Below are 24,844 nucleotides of genomic sequence, written 5' to 3' on the forward strand. Positions count from 1 at the left end.
AATTAGCCTATCAGAAGCTTCTAAAGCCATGACATTTTCTGGAATTTTCCAAGCTGTTTAAAGGCACAGTCAACTTAGTGTATGTAAACTTCTGACCCACTGGAATTGTGATACAGTGAATTATGTGAAATAATCTGTCTGTAAACAATTGTTGGAAAAATTACTTGTGTCATGCACAAAGTAGTAGATGTCCTAACTGACTTGCCAAAACTATAGTTTGTTAACAAGAAAGTTGTGGAGTGGTTGAAAAATGAGTTTTAATGACTCCAACCTAAGTGGAATGTAAACTTCAGACTTCAACTATAGATATATTCACTACATATAGCTCCTAGTATGGTGTTTGTATGTAGCGGCTACATTTCTTTCTTGCACACCTGGATTGTACAATATTTGCACATTATTCTTTAAAGAATTCAAGTTCTGTCCAGTTGGTTGTTGATCATTGCTAGACAGCCATTTTCAAGTCTTGCTGATTTGATGTCAGAACTGCAACGAGGCCACTTTGGAACATTCAATGTTTTCTTGGGAAGCAACTCCAGTGTAGATTTGGCCTTGTGTTTTAGGTTATTGTCCTGCTGAAAGGTGAATTAATCTCCAAGTGTTTGGTGGAGAGCAGGCTGATCCAGGTTTTACTCTAGGATTTTGCCTGTGCTTATAGCTGTATTGTTTAATTTTTATCCTTAAACTCCCCAGTCCTTAATGATGACAAGCATACCCATAACATGATGCAGCCACCACCATGCTTAAACATATGAAGTGGTACTCAGTGATGTTGTTGGCTTTGCCCCAAACATAACACTTTGTATTCAATCCATAAAGTTAGTTTTACTTTAGTGCCTTGTTACAAACAGGATGCATGTTTTGTACTATTTTTATTCTGTACAGGCTTCCTTCTTTTCACTCTGTAATTTAGGTTAATATTGTGGAGTAACTACAATGTAGTTGATCCATACTGTTTTCTCCTGTCACAGCCATTAAATTCTGTAACTGTTTTAAAGTCACCATTGGCCTCATGGTGAAATCTCTGACTGGGTTCCTTCCTCTCCGGGAGATATTTTCAAAGTGTTTTTTTTTTTAACTACCAATAGGTGTCTTTGTCGTTCAATCTGTGTTTGAAATTCACTGCTCGACTGAGGGACCTTACCATTATCTGTATGTGTGGGGTACAGAGATGTAGTCATTCATGTTAAACACTGTGGGCAACACTACTAGCCCACAGAGTGAGTCCATGCAACTTATTACGCAACTTGTTAAGCAAATGTTTTACATTTACTTACTTTACTTATTATATTTTACTTATTGAACTTATGGCTTTCCATAACAAAGGGGTTGAATACTTATTGACTCAAGCCATTTCAGGTTTAAATCCTTTCTGGTTTAGTGTAATCCACGACATCTCTCTGTCCCTGCTCTTCTTCAGACTGCCTGTGTAGCTTCACAGACCTGGAGGAACTAGACCAGGCAGAGCTCTATATGTGCCACAGGTGTAAGAAGAGACAGAAATCGACCAAGAAGTTCTGGGTCCAGAAGCTGCCCAAGGTGTTGTGTCTGCACCTGAAGAGGTTCCACTGGACATCCTACCTGAGGAACAAAGTAACCACCTATGTCGAGTTCCCTCTTCGAGGCCTGGACATGAGGGGGTATTTACTACAGGTGAACACTAACCCTTAAACCTCGGGGGAGGGGGGGGGGGGTTAATAGGTCAACATATGGATATTTTGAAACGATCATACTAAGGACCATTTTATTTAGAATTTTAGAACCCCTTAAGGCATCAGTACAATAATCAACAATAATTAATCCTGCGGATTTGAAGTGTCTATCTACGAGATGGATAGAAAGCTGTGTTTTTTGTTGTTGTTTTGAAGTGTCTTTATCTAGGAGGTAGGTAGAAAGCTGTGTTTTTGTTGTTGTTTTGAAGTGTCTTTATCTAGGAGGTAGGTAGAAAGCTGTGTTTTTGTTGTTGTTTTGAAGTGTCTTTATCTAGGAGGTAGGTAGAAAGCTGTGTTGTTGTTTTGAAGTGTCTTTATCTAGGAGGTAGGTAGAAAGCTGTGTTTTTGTTGTTGTTTTGAAGTGTCTTTATCTAGGAGGTAGATAGAAAGCTGTGTTTTTGTTGTTGTTTTGAAGTGTCTTTATCTAGGAGGTAGGTAGAAAGCTGTGTTTTTGTTGTTGTTTTGAAGTGTCTTTATCTAGGAGGTAGGTAGAAAGCTGTGTTTTTGTTGTTGTTTTGAAGTGTCTTTATCTAGGAGGTAGGTAGAAAGCTGTGTTGTTGTTTTGAAGTGTCTTTATCTAGGAGGTAGGTAGAAAGCTGTGTTTTTGTTGTTGTTTTGAAGTGTCTTTATCTAGGAGGTAGATAGAAAGCTGTGTTTTTGTTGTTGTTTTGAAGTGTCTTTATCTAGGAGGTAGGTAGAAAGCTGTGTTTTTGTTGTTGTTTTGAAGTGTCTTTATCTAGGAGGTAGGTAGAAAGCTGTGTTTTTGTTGTTGTTTTGAAGTGTCTTTATCTAGGAGGTAGGTAGAAAGCTGTGTTGTTGTTTTGAAGTGTCTTTATCTAGGAGGTAGGTAGAAAGCTGTGTTTTTGTTGTTGTTTTGAAGTGTCTTTATCTAGGAGGTAGATAGAAAGCTGTGTTTTTGTTGTTGTTTTGAAGTGTCTTTATCTAGGAGGTAGGTAGAAAGCTGTGTTTTTGTTGTTGTTTTGAAGTGTCTTTATCTAGGAGGTAGGTAGAAAGCTGTGTTGTTGTTTTGAAGTGTCTTTATCTAGGAGGTAGGTAGAAAGCTGTGTTTTTGTTGTTTTGAAGTGTCTTTATCTAGGAGGTAGATAGAAAGCTGTGTTTTTGTTGTTGTTTTGAAGTGTCTTTATCTAGGAGGTAGGTAGAAAGCTGTGTTTTTGTTGTTGTTTTGAAGTGTCTTTATCTAGGAGGTAGGTAGAAAGCTCAGGAAGTGTTTTTTTTTTTTGGACATGCAGTCGTGGCCAAAAGTTTTGAGAATGACACATTAATTTCCACAAAGTTTTCTGCTTCAGTGTCTTTAGATATTTTTGTCAGATGTTACTATGGAATACTGAAGTATAATTACAAGTATTTCATAAGTGTCAAAGGCTTTTATTGACAATTACATGAAGTTGATGCAAAGAGTCAATATTTTCAGTGTTGCCCCTTCTTTTTCAAGACCTCTGCAATCCGCCCTGGCATGCTGTCAATTAACTTCTGGACCACATCCTGACTGATGGCAGCCCATTCTTGCATAATCAATGCTTGGAGTTTGTCAGAATTTGTGGGTTTTTGTTTGTCCACCTGCCTCTTGAGGATTGACCACAAGTTCTCAATGGGATTAAGGTCTGGGGAGTTTCCTGGCCATGGACCCAAAATATTGATGTTTTGTTCCCCAAGCCACTTAGTTATCACCTTTGCCTTATGGCAAGGTGCTCCATCATGCTGGAAAAAGTGTAGTTTGTCACCAAACTGTTCCTGGATGGTTGGGAGAAGTTGCTCTCGGAGGATGTGTTGGTACCATTCTTTATTCATGGCTGTGTTCTTAGGCAAAATTGTGAGTGAGCCCACTCCCTTGGCTGAGAAGCAACCCCACACATGAATGGTCTCAGGATGCTTTACTGTTGGCATGACACAGGACTGATGGTAGCGCTCACCTTGTCTTCTCCGGACAAGCATTTTTCCAGGTGTCCCAAACAATCGGAAAGGGGATTCATCAGAGAAAATTACTTTACCCCAGTCCTCAGCAGTCCAATCCCTGTACCTTTTGCAGAATATCAGTCTGTCCCTGATGTTTTTCCTGAATCAACTTTAGGAGACAGTCGTGATGACGGAACGAGTTTCCTTGCAGGTAACCATGGTTGACAGAGGAAGAACAATGATTCCAAGCACCTCCCTCTTTTTGAAGCTTCCAGTCTGTTATTCGAACTCAATCAGCATGACAGATTGATATCCAGCCTTGTCCTCTTCAACACTCACACCTGTGTTAGCGAGAGAATCACTGACATGTCAGCTGGTCCTTTTGTGGCAAGGCTGAAATGCAGTGGAAATGTTTTTTGGGGATTCAGATTATTTGCATTTCATAACATTCTGGAGTATATGCCGATTGCCATCATACAAACTGAGGCAGCAGACTTTATGAAAATGTTTATTAGTGTCATTCTTTTCGACAGTACATTTAACCCCTTTTTTTTGCACAAACTACCTTCATACTTCCATGACACTTGTGGGGGTTGTAGAAAAGAACGGTGTACACAGTGTTCAAGAGTCATCTTTCCGCAAGGGGGTCATATTAGTGTGTAAACGGTTCGGACGCTACAGACTAGAAGTCATCAGCGTTACGGACTTCAGACGAGTCCCCTGAGTCCCTGTGGGGGTCTTTTAGCAAAACAGAGAACGCCTTCGTGTTCGTGAGTCATCTTTCCATGGTCAAATCAGTTCTTTAAGCAGCACAGAGAGACTGGCCTGTTTCCCTCTTCTTGGGATGCAGGTTTGCTGCTGGCAAAGCCTTAAACCCTAAACCCCTGACCTTACGTAGAGTTGTCCCCTCTTTGTGAACTGGTACTTACTGGAGGTGAGACCTGACCCTACGTATCTTCTCTGAGGAGTGGACATGAGGTGATAATCCAAACACTAGGAATCTCTATTGGCTGTGATTTAATGTCTGTGAAATGAGCCTCAAAAATCCTTATGTCAAAGGCTGAAGACTTCAGATGAGAAATGTTCTGTTTTGTTGTGTTTGAGCAGCCGGAGGAGGCGTTGCCTGACCGGTGGCTGTATGACCTGGTAGCTGTGGTGGTGCATCATGGGTCAGGGTGAGTACTGATGCTCTCTCAACTGGGTTATAATGGCTGTTTACACAGGCAGCCTAATTCAGATTTTTTTCCACTAATTGGTGTTTTGACCAATCACATCAGATCTTTTTCAGCTCTGATCTGATTGGTCAAAAGACCAATTAGGGGGAAAAAATTATCAGAATTGTTCCTGCCTGTGTAAACGCAGCCAATGTTGCAAGATGTTTTTCAACCACTCCGTAGTTCCCTCAGTTGGTGGTGTTCCTGCCTGATGAGCCTACTGAACGTGTCCCCATTAATAGCTGATCATTGCATAAAGGCAGCCAGCAGGGTCATGTTCATTGGGGCAAAACGTTTTGAGAACAGAAAATAAGCATCCGCTTTGCTTAAGGTACTGCGTGGGGTTGGGAATTGCCAGGGACCCCACGATACTACTGATATCACGATACTAAGATGCCGATATGTATTGTGATTCGATGTTCCAAACGAATTGCTCACCATAGATCTACTGCAGAGGGACAAGAGAGCACTGAGAACATGAGTTTCGGTTAGTTGTGGAAGTGCTGTAAACAAATTTGCTCCCTATTTTTAAAAAAGATGGAGAACAAGCTTTAAAGAAAAAATACTGGTGTTTTGGTGCAGGTACAGACAACTAGCGGAAAAATAATATTGCAATATTGTCGATACTATATACACTGCTCAAAAAAATAAAGGGAACACTTAAACAACACAATGTAACTCCAAGTCAATCACACTTCTGTGAAATCAAACTGTCCACTTAGGAAGCAACACTGATTGACAATAAATGTCACATGCTGTTGTGCAAATGGAATAGACAACAGGTGGAAATTATAGGCAATTAGCAAGACACCCCCAATGAAGGAGTGGTTCTGCAGGTGGTGACCACAGACCACTTCTCAGTTCCTATGCTTCCTGGCTGACGTTTTGGTCACTTTTGAATGCTGGCGGTGCTTTCACTCTAGCTGTAGCATGAGACGGAGTCTACAACCCACACAAGTGGCTCACGTAGTGCAGCTCATCCAGAATGGCACATCAATGCGAGCTGTGGCAAGAAGGTTTGCTGTGTCTGTCAGCGTAGTGTCCAGAGCATGGAGGTGCTACCAGGAGACAGGCCAGTACATGAGGAGACGTGGAGGAGGCCGTAGGAGGGCAACAACCCAGCAGCAGGACCGCTACCTCCACCTTTGTGCAAGGAGGAGCAGGAGGAGCACTGCCAGAGCCCTGCAAAATGACCTCCAGTAGGCCACAAATGTGCATGTGTCTGCTCAAACGGTCAGAATCAGACTCCATGAGGGTGGTATGAGGGCCCAACGTCCACAGGTGGGGGTTGTGCTTATAGTCCAACACTGTGCAGGACGTTTGGCATTTGCCAGAGAACACCAAGATTGGCATATTCGCCACTGGCGCCCTGTGCTCTTCACAGATGAAAGCAGGTTCACACTGAGCACATGTGACAGTCTGGAGACGCCGTGGAGAACGTTCTGCTGCCTGCAACATCCTCCAGCATGACCGGTTTGGCAGTGGGTCAGTCATGGTGTGGGGTGGCATTTCTTTGGGGGGCTGCACAGCCCTCCATGTGCTCGCCAGAGGTAGCCTGACTGCCATTAGGTACTGAGATGAGATCCTCATTGATGCTATGGACTGCTATGGACTGGCCCGCCCGTTCCCCAGACCTGAATCCAATTTAGCACATCTGCGACTTCACGTCTCGCTCCATCCACCAACCAGGGCACTACCCTCCCTACAACAGTCTGTTGCACCACACTGTCCAGGAGTTGGCAGATGCATTTAGTCAGGAGACCATCAGGAGCATGCCCAGGCGTTGTAGGGAGGTCATACAGGCACGTGGAGGCCACACACACTACTGAGCCTCATTTTGACTTGTTTTAAGGACATTACATCAAAGTTGGATCAGCCTGTAGTGTGGTTTTCCACTTTAATTTTGTGTGACTCCAAGTCCAGACCTCCATGGGTTGATTAATTTGATTCCCATTGATAATTTTTGTGATTTTGTTGTCAACACATTCAACTATGTAAAGAAAAAAGTATTTAATAAAAATATTTCATTCAGATGTGTTATTTTAAGGTTCCCTTTATTTTTTTGAGCAGTTTATATCCCGATCTGTAACTTTAGCAATCCCCCCCCCCATTACTAGTTGGTCTGACCTGTTTCACTCTGTTTTCTTCCATTCAAATCTGTTTGCATTGTGTTGGCAGGGTTGGATCGGGACATTACACAGCGTACGGGAAACGGGAGGGTCGCTGGTACCACTTCAACGACAGCACAGTGACTCTGACTGAGGAGGAGACGGTGGTTAAAGCCAAGGCTTACATTCTTTTCTACACAGAGAGATCTGACAAAACTACACCTGAGACTGACACCAGGCGTTAACCTGACGGCAGACCGTTCCCGACCCCAGACTGACGGCAGACCGTTCCCGACCCCAGACTGACGGCAGACCGTTCCCGACCCCAGACTGACGGCAGACCGTTCCCGACCCCAGACTGGCGGCAGACCGTTCCCGACCCCAGACTGACGGCAGACCGTTCCCGACCCCAGACTGACGGCAGACCGTTCCCGACCCCAGACTGACGGCAGACCGTTCCCGACCCCAGACTGACGGCAGACCGTTCCCGACCCCAGACTGGCGGCAGACCGTTCCCGACCCCAGACTGACGGCAGACCGTTCCCGACCCCAGACTGACGGCAGACCGTTCCCGACCCCAGACTGACGGCAGACCGTTCCCGACCCCAGACTGACGGCAGACCGTTCCCGACCCCAGACTGACGGCAGACCGTTCCCGACCCCAGACTGACGGCAGACCGTTCCCGACCCCAGACTGACGGCAGACCGTTCCCGACCCCAGACTGGCGGCAGACCGTTCCCGACCCCAGACTGACGGCAGGCCGTTCCCGACCCCAGACCGTTCCCGACCCCAGACTGGCGGCAGACCGTTCCCGACCCCAGACTGGCGGCAGACCGTTCCCGACCCCAGACTGGAGGCAGACCGTTCCCGACCCCAGACTGGCGGCAGACCGTTCCCGACCCCAGACTGGCGGCAGACCGTTCCCGACCCCAGACTGGCGGCAGACCGTTCCCGACCCCAGACTGGCGGCAGACCGTTCCCGACCCCAGACTGGCGGCAGACCGTTCCCGACCCCAGACTGGCGGCAGACCGTTCCCGACCCCAGACTGGCGGCAGACCGTTCCCGACCCCAGACTGGCGGCAGACCGTTCCCGACCCCAGACTGGCGGCAGACCGTTCCCGACCCCAGACTGGCGGCAGACCGTTCCCGACCCCAGACTGGCGGCAGACCGTTCCCGACCCCAGACTGGCGGCAGACCGTTCCCGACCCCAGACTGGCGGCAGACCGTTCCCGACCCCAGACTGGCGGCAGACCGTTCCCGACCCCAGACTGGCGGCAGACCGTTCCCGACCCCAGACTGGCGGCAGACCGTTCCCGACCCCAGACTGGCGGCAGACCGTTCCCGACCCCAGACTGGCGGCAGACCGTTCCCGACCCCAGACTGGCGGCAGACCGTTCCCGACCCCAGACTGGCGGCAGACCGTTCCCGACCCCAGACTGGCGGCAGACCGTTCCCGACACCAGACTGACGGCAGACCGTTCCCGACACCAGACTGACGGCAGACCGTTCCCGACACCAGACTGACGGCAGACCGTTCCCGACCCCAGACCTACCTCATCACCAGGGACAAGACCTTTTCCTCTCAGCCTGAATCACGTCCTTAAAGCACACAACCAAATTGCTGCTTGATATTTGAGTTCTGTTTGAAAGAGGAAAAAATGGGTCTCAAAATGGCAACCTATTCTCTATGTAGTGCCCCGGTCAGGGGGGTAGTGCCCTGTGTAGAGAATATGGTGTCATATTAACATTCCTCCATGGAGGTGATCTGTCCTGGCGGTGAACATGACCGTGTCCTGGTGGTGATCTGTCCTGGCGGTGATCTGTCCTGGCGGTGAACATGACCGTGTCCTGGTGGTGATCTGTCCTGGCGGTGATCTGTCCTGGCGGTGAACATGACCGTGTCCTGGCGGTGATCTGTCCTGATGGTGAACATGACCGTGTCCTGGTGGTGATCTGTCCTGGCGGTGAACATGACCGTGTCCTGGCGGTGATCTGTCCTGATGGTGAACATGACCGTGTCCTGGCGGTGATCTGTCCTGATGGTGAACATGACCGTGTCCTGGTGGTGATCTGTCCTGGCGGTGGACATGACCATGTCCTGGTGGTGATCTGTCCTGGCGGTGGACATGACCGTGATCTGTCCTGGCGGTGGACATGACCATGTCCTGGTGGTGATCTGTCTTGGCGGTGGACATGACCGTGATCTGTCCTGATGGTGGACATGACCATGTCCTGGTGGTGATCTGTCTTGGCGGTGGACATGACCCTGTCCTGGCGGTGGACACCAAGGTTCAGAAAATGTGTATATTTCTTTCTTGAGTCTATTGGTCTTCTCTGTCTAAGCCAGTTGGTAGTTTTCTATTTTCAACTAAATGTGATCTTAGGCATTAGAACTTGACTGATGTCCTGATTTTTAAATGATATATAGTGACTGAGTGTACCCTCTTGATCAGAACCAATGTGAACAATGTATCAACATTATGTAATATGTTCTCTTGATTTTCCTGTTTCCTTTTCCTCAGTCTGCCACTTCAGGCTAGATGTTTTATTAAATAGGATGAAGAGATTATAGAAATGGTGTCAGCTGTATGAAAAAACAACAACATGCAGATCAATGGAATCTGTTTTTACAAAACTTTAGAATATACAGGTCGTATCATCGTACCTCCTTGAAGAGCAGTAGAACAACACATGTTTAGATTATTCCATATAAACCTATTAAACCACTATCCTTCCTCATATTAAACACGATGGAGCTCAATGGAATCGGTGTGTTTGTTTTACCGAAGTTATGTCAACACATACAATGTAAACTCAGCAACAACAAAGAAACGTCCTCTCACTGTCAACTGTTTATTTTCAGCAAACTTAACATGTGTAAATATTTGTATGAACATAACAAGAGTCAACAACTGAGACATAAACTGAACAAGTTCCACAGACATGTGACTAACAGAAATTGAATAGTGTGTCCCTGAACAAAGGGGGGGTCAAAATCAAAAGTAACAGTATCTGGTGTGGCCACCAGCTGCATTAAGTACTGCAGTGCATTTCCTCATGGACTGCACTAGATTTGCCTGTTCTTGCTGTGAGATGTTACCCCACACTTCCACCAAGGTACCAGGAAGTTCGGACATTTCTGAGGGGAATGACTCTAGCCCTCACCCTCCGATCCAGCAGGTCTCAGAAGTGCTCAATGGGATTGAGATCCGGGCTCTTCGCTGGCCATGACAGAACACTGACATACCTGTCTTGCAGGAAATCACGCACAGAACAAGCAGTATGGCTGGTGGCAATGTTATGCTGGAGGGTCATGTCAGGATGAGCCTGCAGGAAGGGTACCACATGAGGGAGGAGGATGTCTTCCCTGTAACGCACAGAGTTGAGATTGCCTGCAATGACAACAACCACAGTCCGATGATGCTGTGACACTCCGCCCCAGACCAAGACGGACCCTCCACCTCGATCCTGCTCTAGAGTACAGGCCTCGGTGTAACGCTCATTCCTTCAACGATAAACGTAAATCCGACCATCGCCCCTGGTGAGACAAAACCGCGACTTGTCAGTGAAGAGCACTTGATGCCAGTCCTGTCTGGTCCAGCGACAGTGGGTTTGTACCCATAGGCGACGTTGTTGCCGGTGATGTCTGGTGAGGACCTGCCTTACAACAGGCCTACAAGCCCTCAGTCCAGCCTATTGCGGACAGTCGGAGCACTAATGGAGGGATTGTGTGTTCCTGGTGTAACTCGGGCAGTTGTTGTTGCCATCCTGTACCTGTCCCGAAGGTGTCATGTTCAGATGAACTGATCCTGTGCAGGTGTTACATTTTGTCTGCCACTGCGAGGGCGATCAGCTGTCCATCCTATCTCCCTGTAGCACTCTCAGGCGTCTCACAGTACGGACATTGCAGTTTATTGCCCTGGCCACATCTGCAGTCCGCATGCCTAAGGCACGTTCACACAGATGAGCAGGGACCCTGGGCATCTATCTTTTGGTGTTTTTCAGAGTCAGTAGAAAGTCCTCTTTAGTGTCCTAAATGTTCATAACTGTGACCTTAATTGCCTACCGTCTGTAAGCTGTTAGTATCTTAACGACCGTTCCACAGGTGCATGTTCATTAATTGTTTATGGTTCATTGAACAAGCATGGGGAACGGTGTTTAAACCCTTTACAATTAACATCTGTGAAGTTATTTGGATTTTTATGAATTGAAAGATAAAAGGTCCCTTTTTTTGTTGCTGTGTTTGGTATTCGTGCTGGAAAAACACTTGACCACTGCAATTCTCTCTTCCAGGATGCTTACAAGGCCCTCACCCGCCTTCGACAAATCAGATCATGACTTCATTTTGCTCCTCCCTTCCTATAGGCAGAAACTCACAGGAAGTACCCGTGCTAAGGTCTATTCAATGCTGGTCTGACCAATCAGAATCCATATTTCAAGATTGTTTTGATCACGTGGACATGTTCCTTTGAGACTAACATTGACGTAACATGGACACTGTGACTGAGTTCATCAGGAAGTTTATAGAGGATGTTGTTCCCACCGTGACTATTAAAACAAACCGTGGATAGATGGCGGCATTCGCGCAAAACTGAAAGTGTGAACCAGCGCATTTAACTGGGAACATGGACGTTTACAAACAGGAGTTATTCTCCCTGCAAACCAGCTAAGTGTCAGAATAGAGGAGTCTCAATTCAACGGCTCAGACACGTATGTGGCAGGGTCTACAGACAATCATGGACTATAAAGGGAAAACCGCCACATCGCGGACACAGTCTTTCTTCCGGATGAGCTAAACACCTTCACCTTCTTTGAGGATAACACAGTGCCACTGACGCGGCCTGTTCCCAAGGACTGTAGGCTCTCATTCTCTGTGGCCGACGTGAGTAAGACATTTAAACGTGTTAACCCTCATAAGACTGCCAGCCCAGACAACATCCATAGCCACATCCTCAGAGCATGACCAGCTGGCTCGAGTTTTTAGGGACACATTCAATCTCTTCCTATGCCAGTCTGCTGTCTGCTTGAAGATGGCCACCATTGTTCCTCTGACCAAGAAAGCAAAAATAACTGAACTATATGCCTATCGCCCCATAGCACTCACTTCTGTCATCATGAAGTGCTTTGAAAGACTAGTCAAGGATCATATCACCTCCACCCTTCTATCTCAAGGCCATCAGGCTGTTAAACAGCCACCACTAACATTGAGTGGCTGCTGCCAACACACTGACTCAACTCCAGCCACTTTAATAATGGGAATTGATGGGAAATGATGTAAAATATATCACTAGCCACTTTAAACAATGCTACCTAATATAATGTTTACATACCCTACATTATTCATCTCATATGTATACGTATATACTGTACTCTATCATCTACTGCATCTTTATGTAATACATGTATCACTAGCCACTTTTACTATGCCACTTTGTTTACATACTCATCTCATATGTATATACTATACTCGATACCATCTACTGTATCTTGCCTATGCTGCTCTGTACCATCACTCATTCATATAGCTGTATGTACATATTCTTTATCCCCTTACACTTGTGTGTATAAGACAGTAGTTTTTGAATTGTTAGTAAGATTACTCGTTGGTTATTACTGCATTGTCGGAACTCGAAGCACAAGCATTTCGCTAAACTCGCATTAACATCTGCTAACCATGTGTATGTGACAAATACAATTTGATTAGATTTTTTAATGGTGGACGGAAGACAGGGTGGTGCGGCAGGTGCCTCTTCTCATTCAAATGCTGTTATTTTATGTAAAACATCAGGGGTACGCCGACCCCAGCTAAGTAACGCATGCAAAGAGTTAACTTCTTGAGGCACCCATCCCGTTAGCGGGATCATTTTCGTCAACATCCACTGAATTGCAGAGCGCCAATTTCAAATTAAATTACTAAAAATATTTAATAAAATCACAAGTGCAATATAGCAAAACACAGCTTAGCTTGTTGTTAATCTACCTGGCGTGCCAGATTTCAAAAAAGCTTACCAAGCTTTTATGTAAAGACATCTCTCTAAGCAGACCAAACATTACAAACAGCTAGCAGCAAAGTAGATTGATCACGAAAGTCGGAAAAGCAATAAGATTAATTACTTATCTTTGATGTTCTTCGGATGTTTGCACTCACGAGACTCCCAGTTACACAATAAATGTTCCTTTTGTTCCATAAAGATTATTTTTATATCCAAAATAACGCGCCAACAAAATGGAGGTATGTTCATATATCCACATGCTCGAGCAGTCACAACGGGGCAGACAAATTCCAAATAGTATCCGTAAAGTTCGTAGAAACATGTTAAATATTTTTTTATAATCAATCCTCAGGTTGTTTTTACAATATATAATTGATAATATTTCAACCTGGCTGTAGCTTCTTCAATAGCAGAGAGAGTAAATGTCTGCTCCACTCTGTTGGCGCATGCAAAACGCTGCTGGCACCCAGCCATCCAATGACGAGATGTGATCTTTCTCGCTAATTTTTCAAAATAAAAGCCTGAAACTATGTCTAAAGACTGTCCACACCGTGTGGAAGTCATAGAAAAAGGAATCTGGTTGATATCCCTTTAAATGGAGGAAAGGCATGCAGAGAGCATGAGAGCTTTCAGGAAAAACAGCACTTCCGGGTTGGATTTTCCTCAGGTTTTTGCCTGCAATATCAGTTCTGTTATACTCAGACAATATTTTGACAGTTTTGGAAACTTCAGAGTTTTCTATCCTAATCTGACAATTACATGCATATTCTGGACCTGAGAAATAGGCAGTTTCATTTGGGTACATTTTTCATCCAAACATCAAAATACTGCCCCCTACACTCTAGAGAGCACAATTATGGGTTTTATCTCCAGTACTTTGCCATGATTGTCAGTTATGTAGCTGCTCTACTGATAATCTCAGTGTGTCCTTGCTGGGATGACACCAGTCTACTGCCGGATAATATCAACACCAAACACATTGTTTCTCTGTTCCACGGGAGCGGACCGTACACAGCATACCATAATGTTCTGAATAATGGCCAAGTCTACCTCGCTCCCTATTCCACTGAACCGTTTAGGCGTAACAAACACAAGCCCAACATTTATCGGAAACTGTTAAACTACCTGTTCACTACCCTCCTGCTCTCCGGGGATGTACAACTCAACCCTGGGCCTAACATCACCGAGCCAGCCTCAACCCTGGGCTTAACATCACAGAGCCACCCTCAACCCTGGGCTTAACATCACCGAGCCAGCCTCAACCCTGGGCTTAACATCACCGAGCCACCCTCAACCCTGGGCCTAACATCACCGAGCCAGCCTCAACCCTGGGCCTAACATCACCGAGCCAGCCTCAACCCTGGGCCTATCATCACCGAGTCAGCCTCAATCCTGGGCCTAACATCACCGAGCCAGTCTCAACCCTGGGCCTAACATCACCGAGCCAGCCTCAACCCTGGGCCTATCATCACCGAGCCAGCCTCAACCCTGGGCCTAACATCACCGAGCCAGCCTCAACCCTGGGCCTAACATCACCGAGCCAGTCTCAACCCTGGGCCTAACATCACCGAGCCAGCCTCAACCCTGGGCCTATCATCACCGAGCCAGCCTCAACCCTGGGCCTAACATCACCGAGCCAGCCTCAACCCTGGGCCTAACATCACCGAGCCAGCCTCAACCCTGGGCCTAACATCACCGAGCCAGCCTCAACCCTGGGCCTAACATCACCGAGCCAGCGATACTCACCGGAGTGGAAAGCAGTGGATGACCTCGTCCACTGATCGTCGCCGCTGTGGAAGTGGGTGAGTGCTATGGTCCCATGGTTTCTCTCAACTCACCTGGCTCCAGGATAGATTTTGACTCTTCAAACATACCCAAGTCGGTAAATGTGATCCATGACTCTGCTTCTGGTACGCGGCCTAAACCCAGCCGGCAGAAAACAAAAATGGAACTTTTTTTCAATGTGTCAATCACTCTGGAGTCATCTGGGACCCAAGAGCTAAGCCCAAGGGACTACTAGGGGGGCACTTGAACATTTCGTAGTGTCATTCCAAAAAGTGATCAAATTCAACATCTTCTCACTGACTCCAACCTTGACTTCCTCTGCCTCTCAGAGACACAGCTCCATAAAAACTCTCCATATGCTGTGTCATGACATTGGCCTGGGCGTAGGTTTATGACAGTCATAAATACCTCTTCCCCCCCTTTTTCCTCTCTACCCTACTGATGTGACATTTGCAAACCCCTTGGTTAACATGGAGATTCTGGGAACATCAGAAGGTGGGGGGAAATGAAGTATATTCTGGTCATCCGACCAACTGAACATATGCGGTGGTACTTAATGAATATGATGTCAGTTCGGTTGTCATCTGATACATTCTCATCAATGATAAGATGACAAACTCTACAGTGGAAAGGCTACACATCAGAGTTATCGGATTCACATGGAATTGTTCAATTTAAATGTTTGAATATGAAATTATTCGTGATGGGATGAAATGTGATTTTAGCTTCTAAAATGTGGGTTTTCATAAGGTAGGGCTCTGCTCAATCAGTGGCCCGCCCCTTTGAAGGGACATGGGCTATAAAACTTTTAAAACACACCTTCCTCTCGCTCCCTATATAAAGCCTTGACGACAATATAACCTCCTGTTCCGAGGATCAGACAATAACTAACAGAATGAAGCCAACATCAGCTTGAGCTTTGGTTGCGAATGGTATGAACTTTGAACTCTTATTCACTACAGAAGTGATACCTCCTAGCCATTGAGTTAGCAACAGCAGCTGCAAACGAAGGTCAGGAAGGAACAGACAGAGTATCCCGTCTATCACACTACGACGTTACTACAACGTATCCAATTGACCACCAAAGACATTCTTCAAAGGACTCGGTTTAGCAACACGGCCTTCCATCTACCACCAACCTACTGAAGCGCAGCTCAGAATAAATATTTATTGCATTTTCCTTTTCCAAATGGGCGGTAATTTAGAATGCATAAGATACTGTATTTACGATAGCACAGCTTCTACCCTTTGTTCCTCAGTCTTCCCACTCCTTCACTCAAACCCCGCCCCTTTTCTTTTGTTTAACAAGCTGTCATATCTGTTCCGCCCGCTAGGGACATCTTCCTTTATGACATAATTTGTAATCAAGTTATGATTCATTCTGTGTATGTGTAATTCTGTGTGATTAGTTAGGTAGCTAGTAAATAAATAATTAACCCCAATTTTGTATTGCTGATACAACTTGTTAGCCAGGGTTTGTGCAGATAACCAAGAATGTACAACTTCAGATGAGACTGAATTAAGGTGATGATTAATATTGACTGCTATTGATGAAAAATATTACTAGGTCTTTAAGAGTTATATTCTTTCGTGGTGCCCCGGCTCTCTAGTTAATTACATTTACATGATTAGCTTATTCAGGTAATATTAATTACGGAGAAATGTATTTTATAGAATAGCATGTCATATCACTTAATCCGGCATAGCCAAAGACACGACAGCTGCTTTGGTTGTGCCTGGCTACCAGGTTTTCAGGAGAGACGGGATTGAAGGAAGAGGAAGGGGGTCTGATGATTTACATTAAAGAACATATCCGATGTAAACAAATTGAGTGGTCATGTGATAATGAACTAGAATGTATCGGCCTGAACGTTACACTGTCTCCCCAAATGTCTTTTACCCTTATTGGAATGTATAGGCCACCTTCCACCAAAAGTGTGTTTTTTTATCAGTTTAATAACTTGCTTAGGGAATGTGAGTTTGGGAAAGATGTCATCTTAATGGGAGATTTTAACATTAATTATGACGACAAGTCTTGTAGGAAAACCCCCAAATGGCTCATTAATACCTTTGACCTTACACAGCTAGTTAAAGGGCCAAGCAGGGTGACTTGTTGCTCTAAAACACAGATTGATTTGGTGTTCAGTAATAAACCAGAGAGAGAGTGACTACTTCATTCAATATGGTTACTGGGCTATCTGATCATAATCTGACACTTATAGCCAGAAAGCTGTCTAAGAGCATGTTTAACCTCTCTACTGTTAGAATGCCGGATCAACTAAGAATACCTATGAGTGAATTAAACTATATTTTTTAAATGCAATTAAGGAAATAAACTGGAATGATCTCTTGTCCTATACAGACGTGGAAGCTGATAGTCAGGTTTTTCTATCCACAATCCAGACTACAATAAATGGTTTCCTAAAGAAAATCAAATCCAAACCTGGCCAGAAGAGCCCTCTTCCTTGGCTGAACAGAGAAATCTGGAAATGATGAAACAACGAGATTATGCTCTAAAAATAGCCCTAAGTTCCAAATTGGAGCATGGCAGACGTAGGTTTACCATGTTGAGAAATAAGGTGATGAAAGAAATCAGACAGACCAAGGCAAACTTTTTATTAACATAATTGGTGAAGCAAAGGGAAATTCTAAACTGATATTAGAATCTAAAAAAGTTAACAGGGAAAGACCATAGTAACACTGCAAAAAGACTAGAAATCATGGTGAATGACAATCTAACACAGGATGCAGTCAAAAAAGGAATAGCCTTCGATTCCTACTTTATTGACTCTGTCAGGGTACTGACACAGAACCCCTCCACTGGTTTCTTGGCCTCAGTGCTAGTGAATGACGCTTAACCTGTCTTCATCATAAGGGAGGTTTCTGAGTCAAAGGTGAACAAGCTCACTAAAGAATTCTAAAGCCAAAGATGTGTTTGTGCTGGACTTTACCTTTCTTAAAAACTACAAAGAGTCACTCATTGGCCCCATTACTAAAGTCACCAACACATCTATTGGTCTCAGGGTGTTTCCAAGGGTATGGAAGACGGCCATCTTTAAATCGGGCGACCCTGCTGACGTGAGTAACTACAGGCCCATTAGTAAACTACCTGTGGTGTCAAAGGTTGTTGAAAAGTGTGTCGCAGAGCAACTGAAAGCCCACATCAACAACAGCCCCTTCACATTACACTCCATGCAGTTTGGCTTTAGAGCGAAACACTCCACAGAAACGGCTAACTGCTTTCTTCTGGAAAATGTGAAGTCCAAGATGGACAAAGGGGGCGCTGTTGGGGCTGTGCTTCTGGACCTAAGGAAGGCTTTTGATACTGTTAACCATGAGATTCTCATCACAAAATTGCCCAAGTTAACTTTTCCCCCGATGCCTTGAGATGGATGAAATCATACCTTGAAGGTAGAACTCAGTGTGTCAGAGTGAGCAATGAGCTGTCGCCCACGCTATGATGTGGGCGTGCCCCAAGGTTCAATACTGGGGCCCCTCCTGTTCAGCCTGTACATTAATGATCTGCCTTCTGTCTGTACTGGGTCTGAAGTTCAAATGTATTCAGATGATACAGTGATATATGTGCATGCAAAGAGCTGTACATAGTCTATTGGTAAATAACCCACCCATTTTCACCTACCTCATCCCCACACTGTTTTTATTTATTTACTTTTCTGCTCTTTTGCACACCAGTATCTCTACCTGTACATGACCATCTGATAATTTATCACCAGTGCTAATCTGCAAGGTTGTAATTATTCGCCTACCTCCTCATGCCTTTTGCACACAATGTATATAGACTCGCCTTTTTTGTACTGTGTTATTGACTTGTTAATTGTTTACTCCATGTGTAACTCTGTGTTGTCTGCTCACACTGCTAAGCTTTATCTTGGCCAGGTCGCAGTTGTAAATGAGAACTTGTTCTCAACTAGCCTACCTGGTTAAATAAAGGTGAAATAAAATTTAAAAAAAACAACAAAAAAAACAACAAGCTACACAAGAACTCACTACTGTAATGGTCCAGGTTACAAAGTGGCTCAGTGACTCATGTTTGCATCTCAATGTGAAAAAAACTGTCTGCATGTTATTCACAAAGAGGGCAACAGATGCTACTGAGCCAGATGTCTGTGTGTTAGGGGAGAAGCTCCAGGTGGTATCTGATGCTACTGAGTCAGATGTCTATGTGTCAGGGGAGAAGCTCCAGCTGGTATCTGATGCTACTGAACCAGTAGTCTATGTGTCAGGGGAGGAGCTCCAGCTGGTATCTGATGTTACTGAGCCAGATGTCTATGTGTCTATGTGTCAGGGGAGAAGCTCCAGCTGGTATCTGATGCTACTGAGCCAGATGTCTGTGTGTCAGGGGAGAAGCTCCAGGTGGTATCTGATGCTACTGAGCCAGATGTCTGTGTGTCAGGGGAGGAGCTCCAGCTGGTATCTGATGCTACTGAGCCAGATGTCTATGTGTCAGGGGAGAAGCTCCAGCTGGTATCTGATACTACTGAGCCAGATGTCTATGTGTCAGGGGAGAAGCTCCAGGTGGTATCTGATGCTACTGAGCCAGATGTCTATGTGTCAGGGGAGAAGCTCCAGGTGGTATCTGATGCTACTGAGCCAGATGTCTGTGTGTCAGGGGAGAAGCTCCAGGTGGTATCTGATGCTACTGAACCAGATGTCTATGTGTCAGGGGAGAAGCTCCAGCTGGTATCTGATGCTACTGAGCCAGATGTCTATGTGTCAGGGGAGAAGCTCCAGGTGGTATCTGATGCTACTGAGCCAGATGTCTGTGTGTCAGGGGAGAAGCTCCAGGTGGTATCTGATGCTACTGAGCCAGATGTCTGTGTGTCAGGGGAGAAGCTCCAGCTGGTATCTGATGCTACTGAGCCAGATGTCTATGTGTCAGGGGAGAAGCTCCAGGTGGTATCTGATACTACTGAGCCAGATGTCTATGTGTCAGGGGAGAAGCTCCAGGTGGTATCTGATGCTACTGAGCCAGATGTCTGTGTGTCAGGGGAGAAGCTCCAGCTGGTATCTGATGCTACTGAGCCAGATGTCCAGGTGGTATCTGATAAGTACCTTGGCATCATACTTGGTTCCAACCTCTCTTTTAAAAAGCATGTGAAAAAGGTCATTCAAACAACCAAATTCAACCTAGCTAATTTCCGATTTATACGAAATTGTTTGACTTCAAATCTGTGATACTCCCCCATTTTACATACTGCTTGACTTGTTGGGCCCAAGCTTGCTGTACAACATTAAGACCTGTCTTGCTTGTCCTATGTTGTTCTGTGTGTGCTCACTGCTCAATGATTGTCTGTATTGTAATTGTTTTTAATAACCTGCACAGGGACTGCAGTTGAAAATTAGCCGGTTGGCTAAAACTGGCACTTTTACTGAAACGTTGATTATTGTGCACTGTCCCTGTAAAAATAAACCAAACTCAAGGTGAGGTCAGTACAGGTGCATCAAAGCTGGGACCGGGAGAGTGAGAAACAGCTTCTATCTCAAGGCCATCAGACTGTTAAATAGCCATCACTAGCTGGCTACCACCCGGTTACTCAACCCTGCACCCCATTGAATCACTGGTCACTTTAATAATGTTTACATACTGCTATACTAATTTCTAATGTGCATACTGTATTCTATTCTACTGTATTTTAGTCAATGCCACTCTGACATTGCTCGTCCTAATATTTATATATTTCTTAATTCCATTATTTTACTTTTAGATGTGTGTATTGTTGTGAATTGTTAGATACTACTGCACTGTTGATGCTAGGAACACAAGCATTTAGTTAGATACTACTGCACTGTTGATGCTGGGAACACAAGCATTTAGTTAGATACTACTGCACTGTTGATGCTAGGAACACAAGCATTTAGTTAGATACTACTGCAATGTTGGAGATGGGAACACAAGCATTTAGTTAGATACTACTGCACTGTTGATGCTAGGAACACAAGCATTTAGTTAGATACTACTGCACTGTTGATGCTAGGAACACAAGCATTTAGTTAGATACTACTGCAATGTTGGAGATGGGAACACAAGCATTTAGTTAGATACTACTGCAATGTTGGAGATGGGAACACAAGCATTTAGTTAGATACGACTGCACTGTTGGAGCTAGAAACACAAGCATTTAGTTAGATATTACTGCACTGTTGATGCTAGGATCACAAGCATTTCACTACAACCACAATAACATCTGTTATATGACAACCTAAGAGACACTACACCTGACCTTGGTGATTTCCCCTCACTCTCATGCTTCTCTCGCTCTCATGCTTCTCTCAATCTCATGCTTCTCTCGCCGTCTACGTGACGCCTACGTGATGCCTCACTGTAACTACCGTCTCATACAGTACCAATCCTCTACATGACGCCTCACTGTAACTACCGTCTCATACAGTACCAATCCTCTACATGACGTCTCACTGTAACTACCGTCTCATACAGTCCCAATCCTCTACATGACGTCTCACTGTAACTACCGTCTCATACAGTACCAATCCTCTACATGACGTCTCACTGTAACTACCGTCTCATACAGTACCAATCCTCTACATGACGTCTCACTGTAACTACCGTCTCATACAGTACCAATCCTCTACATGACGTCTCACTGTAACTACCGTCTCATACAGTACCAATCCTCTACATGACGTCTCACTGTAACTACCGTCTCATACAGTGCCAATCCTCTACATGACGTCTCACTGTAACTACCGTCTCATACAGTACCAATCCTCTACATGACGTCTCACTGTAACTACCGTCTCATACAGTACCAATCCTGTACTAAAGTCTGCGTGTTAATGAGTCATAAGGTGCGTAGTTCATATTTGTATTAATAAAACGTTAGAAATGTTTCCCCCTGCAGGTCGACATTCCTACGTAGCCTCCTTGAGCTGTAGTGTAGTCTCCGGCTCGTGTATTTCCTGTTATCTCTAAGGGCCTAAAAAAGACTGTCCAATCTGTAGGTAATCTGCCTCTCAATCAACACCTCATGGTATGTTATCTTAACTCCCCCTATACAGATCTAAATGTTGTTAGCCAATCACAGACTGTGTTCCCAGTAGCCGAAACAGACAGTTGTCCGTGGCTTTCAGTCGGATAGAGGAGTCCCATAGGCTTTCGCAGTGCTATTCGGGATCCTTGGGATGTCGCTACCTCAATCAAAATGGTTCAGGATTATAGTTGAAGGTTTTAGGGTCGTTTTTACAAGCGGCAGAAGCGGTTTTCGAGAGGGTTAACCCCAGAGTTTCCTGAGACGATTAAAATAATTACCACGATGTCCTTGATCTGATTGAGGAGTAAGTAGGCTATATTAAATTGGGAATTCGTTAGGAAATATTTATTGATGAGGAAAACTTGGTTTATTTAAAAAATAATACATTTCCCTTGATAACGTATTTGTTGAAAGCACGTAGGTAATATTGTGTCGATAGGGGAGTAGGCTAGTGTAAAATAACTTAATTAGATGTGTTAGTATTTATTTCATGGATGAATTCAATTGTAAATGTAGCATATATGTAATTTACATGTAGGGCTCCTGAGTGGCGCAGCGGTCTAAGGCACTGCATCTCAGTGCTCGAGGCTTCACTACAGACCCTGGTTCGGTTCCAGGCTGTATTGCAACCGGCCGTGATTGGGAGTCCCATAGGACGGCCCCGGTAGGCCGTCATTGTTGATAAGAATTTGTCCTAAACTGACTTGTCTACTACACCCCTACATGCCATTGTGTGCTGGAGCTGTGGGTGTATCTCCACATTAACACTGGAGCTGTGGGTGTATCTCTCCACTGTCACTAGGTCTACACATTAACACTGGAGCTGTTGGTGCATCTCTCCACTGTCACTAGGTCTACACATTAACACTGGAGCTGTGGGTGTATCTCCACTGTCACTAGGTCTACACATTAACACTGGAGCTGTGGGTGTATCTCCACTGTCACTAGGTCTACACATTAACACTGGAGCTGTGGGTGTATCTCCACTGTCACTAGGTCTACACATTAACACTGGAGCTGTGGGTGTATCTCTCCACTGTCACTAGGTCTACACATTAACACTGGAGCTGTGGGTGTATCTCTCCACTGTCACTAGGTCTACACATTAACACTGGAGCTGTGGGTGTATCTCTCCACTGTCACTAGGTCTACACATTAACACTGGAGCTGTGGGTGTATCTCCACTGTCACTAGGTCTACACATTAACACTGGAGCTGTGGGTGTATCTCTCCTCTGTCACTAGGTCTACACTAACACTGGAGCTGTGGGTGTATCTCTCCACTGTCACTAGGTCTACACATTAACACTGGAGCTGTGGGTGCATCTCTCAACTGTCACTAGGTCTACACATTAACACTGGAGCTGTGGGTGTATCTCCACTGTCACTAGGTCTACACATTAACACTGGAGCTGTATCTCCACTGTCACTAGGTCTACACATTAACACTGGAGCTGTGGGTGTATCTCTCCACTGTCACTAGGTCTGCACATTAACACTGGAGCTGTGGGTGTATCTCCACATTAACACTGGAGCTGTGGGTGTATCTCTCCACTGTCACTAGGTCTACACATTAACACTGGAGCTGTGGGTGTATCTCTCCACTGTCACTAGGTCTACACATTAACACTGGAGCTGTGGGTGTATCTCTCCACTGTCACTAGGTCTACACACCCACAGCTCCAGTGTTAATGTATCTCCACTGTCACTAGGTCTACACATTAACACTGGAGCTGTGGGTGTATCTCCACTGTCACTAGGTCTACACATTAACACTGGAGCTGTGGGTGCATCTCCACTGTCACTAGGTCTACACATTAACACTGGAGCTGTGGGTGTATCTCTCCACTGTCACTAGGTCTACACATTAACACTGGAGCTGTGGGTATATCTCCACTGTCACTAGGTCTACACATTAACACTGGAGCTGTGGGTGTATCTCCACTGTCACTAGGTCTACACACTAACACTGGAGCTGTGGGTGCATCTCTCCACTGTCACTAGGTCTACACACTAACACTGGAGCTGTGGGTGCATCTCTCCACTGTCACTAGGTCTACACATTAACACTGGAGCTGTGGGTGTATCTCCACTGTCACTAGGTCTACACATTAACACTGGAGCTGTGGGTGCATCTCCACTGTCACTAGGTCTACACATTAACACTGGAGCTGTGGGTGTATCTCCACTGTCACTAGGTCTACACATTAACACTGGAGCTGTGGGTGCATCTCTCCACTGTCACTAGGTCTACACATTAACACTGGATCTGATTTGAATAAGGGATGCGTACTACTTCCCTGAAGGAGGGAAAAGAGAGACAACTTCGATTGAAGACCTAAAGTCATGCCTGACAAGACCAATGAAATCATAACGCTAATATAGTGCAGATACAGGAGTAGCCTGTTCTACTATAATGTAAATATGTGCCGGTATTATCTCATTGATCAATAAAAGTGGAAATGTGGATGGCTACTCTACTTATTTCAATGATTACGGTGTTGTACAAGGTAGCTACAGGAGTAGCCTATAGTCTACTTTAATAATGTCAGGGAATGTGCGATAGTATAATTTATTTCATTGATGAATGAAATTGTGGATGGCTTGGCTCCTTCATTCAGTGAATGCTGAATGTCTTGCTGTCTGTGGGAGAAGGTCAATGAAGGCTTTTCAGCCGTTGAACTATGGCAAACTCATTCATAAATCTATATTTCTTTTAGTCAAGAAATGATGAGCCAGAGCAACCAATCAGCATCACTGTAGCTGTTCTACCCCCCCCCTGCTCTCCCTCCTCAACCAACCACATCCTGTTCAACCCACCACCCCCCTGCTCTCCCTCCTAAACCAACCACATCCTGTTCAACCCACCACCCCCCTGCTCTCCCTCCTCAACCAACCACATCCTGTTCAACCCACCCCTCCCCCTGCTCTTCCTCCTAAACCAACCACATCCTGTTCAACCCACCACTCCCCCTGCTCTCCCTCCTCAACCAACCACATCCTGTTCAACCCACCACCCCCTGCTCTCCCTCCTCAACCAACCACATCCTGTTCAACCCACCACTCCCCCTGCTCTCCCTCCTCAACCAACCACATCCTGTTCAAC

The 24,844-nt window shown here is 45.2% G+C and overlaps 1 protein-coding gene across 1 annotated transcript in view; it reads left to right on the forward strand.

Annotated features, from left to right (window-relative positions):
- The window catches only part of usp3 (ubiquitin specific peptidase 3), a 33,578-nt gene extending 23,866 nt beyond the window's left edge, over positions 1 to 9,712 (forward strand). Inside the window, exons 12-14 of the mRNA XM_064990236.1 lie at positions 1,421 to 1,653; positions 4,734 to 4,801; positions 7,019 to 9,712. Coding sequence (XP_064846308.1) covers positions 1,421 to 1,653; positions 4,734 to 4,801; positions 7,019 to 7,193 — 476 coding nt within the window. The 3' untranslated portion in view covers positions 7,194 to 9,712. The remainder of the gene's footprint in view (positions 1 to 1,420; positions 1,654 to 4,733; positions 4,802 to 7,018) is intronic.
- The last annotated feature ends 15,132 nt before the right edge of the window (positions 9,713 to 24,844 follow it).

Source organism: Oncorhynchus masou, chromosome 15 (assembly GCF_036934945.1).
Source record: "Oncorhynchus masou masou isolate Uvic2021 chromosome 15, UVic_Omas_1.1, whole genome shotgun sequence".
NCBI classification, from domain to species: domain Eukaryota; kingdom Metazoa; phylum Chordata; class Actinopteri; order Salmoniformes; family Salmonidae; genus Oncorhynchus; species Oncorhynchus masou.